At 38.4% G+C, this 5,873-nt stretch overlaps 1 protein-coding gene across 1 annotated transcript; it reads right to left on the reverse strand.

The window, feature by feature from the left end:
- Positions 1–666: 666 nt before the first annotated feature.
- LOC141715152 (uncharacterized) lies at positions 667–1,071 on the reverse strand. Its single transcript, XM_074518633.1, has one exon. It carries the CDS (start codon positions 1,069–1,071, stop codon positions 667–669), a length of 405 nt encoding a protein of 134 aa, XP_074374734.1.
- Positions 1,072–5,873: the final 4,802 nt, after the last annotated feature.

Here is a 5,873-nt window from a genome sequence, read left to right on the forward strand (position 1 = left end):
AACTGACTCACTGAAACTCTATCCTAATTGGCCACTTCTATGGTCAAGGCTCAGCTAAGTCTTCCAACATTAAATCAATTTTATTCACATATTCTTTTGATATAAAGGACTTAGATGCTCCTGAATCAAATAAAACTTTAACAGGTATGGAGTTGAGAGAGAGCGTACCTGCAACTACATCTGAGTCCTGAGCATTGGACCTCTTGGTCATCTTGAAGGTTCTGGCTCTAGCTGTGCTGGATGCTAGTCTTTGGAATGCACTACTTTGAGTAGTCGTTCCACAGTTCCTCGCAATATGTCCAACCTTCCCACAGTTGTAACAAGTAACTCCTAGATTTTCTGACTTGCATCCCGACGCATAATGACCTTTTTGACCACATTTGAAACATTGAACATTCCCTTTACACTGGCCACTGTGTCTTTTTCCACACAACCTACAATCCACCGCTGACTTGACTGACTGGGTTGGAGTGGAAGCAACTAAGGTAGTACTAGGCCTAGCCTGAGAGAAACTCTGTCTTCTAAATCTTTTATTCCTATTTTGGCCAAATCGCCTCTGAAACCTCTGATTGGATCCTCCTTGATCCGTTTCATCGGTAGGACATTCAAACTTTCTTTTCTTATCACCCTTTTCTTTGGTAGCCAACTTCTGATCACTATCGATTACTAGAGCGGCCTGAACAATGAGGGATATGCCTTGAGTTGCAAAGTGAGAACTCCACTGTGGATTTCGGGCTTCAATCCCTGCTGAAATCTCTTTGCTTTCTGAGCTTCAGAATTCACATACTCGGGTACGAATCGGGCCAATTCCGTAAACTTGGCCTCATATTCCGCCAAACTCTTTTCACCCTGCTTCAGTTCCAGAAACTCAACCTCCAATTGATTTTGCAAATAATCCGGAAAATACTTTTCCAAAAATAACTCTGTAAACCTGGTCGAAGAAACGGGACCTTCTCCTTCCAAAGCACGAGTGGACTCCCACCAAATAAGTTTCCTCACCCTTAAGAAAATAACTCGCATAGTCGGTTTAAGACCATCATTTACTTGGGTGAGGGTAAAAGCTTTTTCCATCTCTTTTAGCCAAATCCTGACAGCAACAGGGTCCACTTCTCCCTTAAACTCTGGGGGTTTCACAGACTGGAAGGATTAAAACTAGCAGTTTGGTCCACCTCTCTTTGTTGAGGTTGTTGCTGAAGCTGCAGCTACTGTTGTTGGATTTGTTCTGCTTTGTTGTATGAATTGCTGCTGTTGTTGCTGCTGTTGTTGCTGCTGTTGGAGAAATTGTTGTTGCTGATGTTGAAATTGTTTTTGCTGCTGAGCTATTTGATTAGACTGTTGGTGCAACAAATCTAGAAACTCATCATAGACTGGGCCCCCAACAGATTCTCTACTAGAGGCATTGGAAGGGTTGTTTTTCTTTGGCGACATTCTCCTGAAACACAACAAATGGTTTTAGTTTGAAAATTTTCCCCGGGTAGCAACATTTTTATATGTCAAGAGAATGCTGCCACAATAAAATATTCTCATACTCATTTAATTGAGGTTCATCCATAATGAATAGCTAAATTTAACAAAATCACCAACAAATACAACAATAAAAGTAACAACAATGATAACAGTGCAATACTAATGACACGAGTCAAGTATACATCCAAATTTGGCTGTCATAGCAGTCGCCGACTACTGTTGTAACATACCAATTGAACTCACATGATGAGACTCGTTCTCGCGAGAGGGATAACTAGAAACCTCTATCGACTGATGCCAATAGTACAAATACACGAGGGAGACACACTAAAGATCAGGGCAGTTTGAAGAAACCTCAATAGAAGAAAAGGTTACGTCTTCGAACCCTCGAATGGACTCTTAACTCACTCCGCTATATGACTTGCTGACTCACACCTTTGAACACAATTCTACACCCTTCCGACTCTTCTCCTAACCTAAATCAGGGACTTAAACCTGTAGCTCTGACACCAACCTGTGACGGCCTCAACCTCGGGGTCAGGAGTTGACATCACAAACAACAATAACAACAACAAACCATAAAAATAATACAACCAACTCATTCTTATTTAAAATACAACCCCTTAATAAGATCTTTTCCAGGTTCAAGTATGATTTAGGTTACACAATTAGTACAAACCAACTAATTTAAACAACCTGACACCCTAACTTTTTTTACAACAACTAATAGACCACACCTGGTCTGACACAACTATCTCAGAGGAGCCCGATATAGGAGGAACTGGAATCTGGACCTGTCTATGACAGAAGGGTCTCCTAGAAATCTGCAATATATGAATATACAAAATATTTTGCAAGAGTGAGCGATCAATATCCCAGCAGTATCGCTATATGAATAACAAGTAAACAGTTTATGATAAAAAGTTATAGGAACAGAAATCAGAACTTGTTACCAAAACAAGTAAAACATGTGTAAACTGGATATCAATCACTAGCATGCTCTGTAAAAGAATAAAATCAGTTGTGTGCTGTGTAAATACCAGAGTCCAATTTTAGCATGCTATTTTCATTTTTACTTCATGTGTTCCTTTACAGGAATCACAAACCATCGGTCATGTTACGGGGACCACAAAACCATTTGTTCAGTCACGGGAACCACAAAACTACAATCATATATTGGATGTTATTTAGGGACGGCTGATCAAGCCTCCACACAATTTATATAGGATAGCTGGTTGGGCTATCACACAATTCGTATGGGAAAGCTGATCGGGCTTTCATACGATTCGTACCGGATCCGCAAAGACTAGCTAGGTCTCTAATAAGTTACGCTTGACTAAGCAGTTTAGATAGGCCGCACAACCGACTTAGCCACTTACGACCGTTATCCAATATCTGATTCGTTTTATCTAGTTTTCCAAACCACTCTTATCTATCTCTTTTTAAAACAATTCTATCACAGCACACTTTACAAAATCTTTTCCGTATTAATCACATTTTAGAGATAGGTATTTTCAGAAGTTACTTTTCCCTAAAACATAATTTAACCAAAGAATTTTATATACAGGGGATACATAACTTAATATAACTATATTTTTAATCGACATTTTCGATAATTACAGGATACTTCCCGTATTTCCGAAAATAAATTTTCGAAATTCGGGCAGCACCTTATTTATTTATCGGACTTCCCGTCGAAACATGATCGACGCAACCACAACAATAACTCACGATTCGCATTCCCAATCACCAATACAAATTTCAACTATTAATTATTATCTTTTATTTATATAAATGGCAGGACTCGGATTATATCATCACGGTCCACCGATTAATTCGTGTTTTCGACATAAATTTCACCAATTTATCATATTAATTTCCTGCACATAAAATATTATTTTCATTACACAAATATGATCAATTAATTATTGCAGAAAATTAATTAAATTAATAAAAAAATTCCACAGAACAGTCGAATCAAGGAAATCAAACAAAAATCACAGCCCCGGATACACGCGCCTACGCACTACTACCAAACGCCGCCACACCTCTCGGAATTCTGAGAGGCGGCAACAAAACAACAAGCTGAAACATATACACACTAGTATGTATATATATAAATCAACAGGAACAAAACTGAATTAATTCGAGACAAGCAACCGAACCAAAGCCGGAAACTCGTCGGAAAACCGAGAGACAAAACCGAGGAAAGAGGGAAGAGAAGGGAGAGAGAAAAGAGAGAAAGAGATTGAAAGAGAGAAGGGAATGCAGAGAGATTAGAGGGAGATCGAGAGAGAGAGTCGCGAGATGAGAGAGAGAGAGAGAGAGGCGATAGAGAGATTGATGTTGGAGAGATAAGGAGAGAAAAGGGATAAAAACCTTATCTAATTTAATTTCGTTATTAATCCGATAACCCGATTTTATTCTGCAAATCCGTATATTTCTTTACAAACTTACGGATAGAATAACCCAAAAATTCACGAGGATAGATTTAAAATTCTCGAAATAATTTAAAACTACTAGTATAAAATTTTCAAAATTTTTAAATTATTTTTGGAACGCGCAATGTACCCACATATAACGATTTAACAACCAAACGTGCAGGTGAATTTAATCTGAAAATTTTTGAAATAATTTTAAAATCCTCAAAATATTCAAAACTTAATAAAATGTGAGTTCATGATTTTTGAAACATTCTTGGCTTTAATACTGAATTTACACTAAAATACAGTCAGAATATCATCTGGGAATAAATAATCAATGAAATATGGTTTTCTAAATTTTACAAATCCCTAAAAATAATTAATAAAATTATAAAACCATAATAATAATTTTATAGACAATTCCAATATTTATGAGAAAATAAATCTTTAATAAATCACTTTTAAAAGTAAAAGCAAAGCCACACAACTCAACAATTAATCACACAAATAATTTTCGTATACATGGAGCACATACTACTAATATCAAATACGCACCCAACTGACAGAACCATAACATATTTTATTTATTTAATTATTAAACTTAAATAATTACAAATATACGGGTCATTATAAGAAGCGTTAGGATCAAGGCTGCAGTCCTCCTGCATAGGGGAGTCAAATAGAGCGTCAAGCTATCCTCGGGATCTGGCTGATGCGGACTAATGAAATCCTTGGCCTTTTTCAAGCCAGGATACTTCTTCATTATTTACTTCACAACAGCATTCCATCCTTGGGTGAATTAGATGTGATAAAGGCCCTCGTCATGAATCTCCATCAAAGACTTAAACTTTTCGGAATCCATGTACTCATCGATCATGACCTCCTTATCGCTCATGAGGTTCACTAGCTCAGCATGAGCCTTGGACAACTCTTCCGTCTTGCTCTTCAGCTTCTTATCAAGGACCCCGACTCTATCCTTCCACTTGTTCATTTCCTTCTCGAAATCATCCGAGTTGGATTTCCAAGATTTGGCTTGGTGGAGTGCCGCCTGATAATAGACGTTGCTCTACACAAAAAAAGGAAGAACAAGGGAATAAGTCAAGAATGTGCAAATATGAAAGTGAATAAAAATGAGGAAAGATAAGAAAAATACTGTAGCTTGAGCCTGTGCGCCCATCTGCTCGATCCTCTCGATATCACTTCATGTGACTATGTCGGTATAATCACAAGGAGTGATGGAGTGACAAGACCAATCTTTGCCGTGTTATGTGGATCCGGCCATAGTGTCCCGCTTGCGGAAGCCCCAGTTGGGTCTATAAGCTTGTCCCTTCAAAAGGGGTCCACATCATCGCCCTACTCCACCTCGGGAATATGGGGCCTGAGAAAAGACGACCCATCAGGCTTTCCCCTTTGGTCTTGGTTAAGCCTGTGCCGCTTTTGGCGGCCCGTTTCACCCTCCTTGGGGTTGTTAATGTTATTGATGGCCTCACATGCTGAAAGAAAAATGAACAAAAGACAAGTGTTATTATGAAATATGTCATAAATTAAAAAAGAGAAAAGAAAAGTGTGGGTAATTGAAATTACCCTTGTTCGAGGCCCGAGAAAGGCCAACTCTCTTCAATGAAAATTCTTTGAAAAGCGACCAAGTATCTTTTGGCCTTTATCCGTAATAAGGTTCGATAAGAAGCCTCCTCCTCATCAGTTAACCTAATGGTGGATGGGCTACCATCAACCACCTTAAAAAAGGGGCTACGGAACAAGGTAGCCCAATCGCCTTCGGCCATGTTAATCTAACAAATTCATCCCTCCATTATGGGTTATTTTCGGGGATAGAATTCCCATCAAAAGTATGGGGACACTTGGGCCTTTGGTGAATTAGAACCCATCCCATTTGTGTTAAAGGGCTAATATAAAATCGAAAGATTTTTCTAAAAATACGGACAGAAAGAGGGAAGTTATTCTTAAGGCAAAGAACCATAAAAT

The sequence above is a fragment of the Apium graveolens genome, chromosome 3 (assembly GCF_009905375.1).
Source record: "Apium graveolens cultivar Ventura chromosome 3, ASM990537v1, whole genome shotgun sequence".
Taxonomy (NCBI): domain Eukaryota; kingdom Viridiplantae; phylum Streptophyta; class Magnoliopsida; order Apiales; family Apiaceae; genus Apium; species Apium graveolens.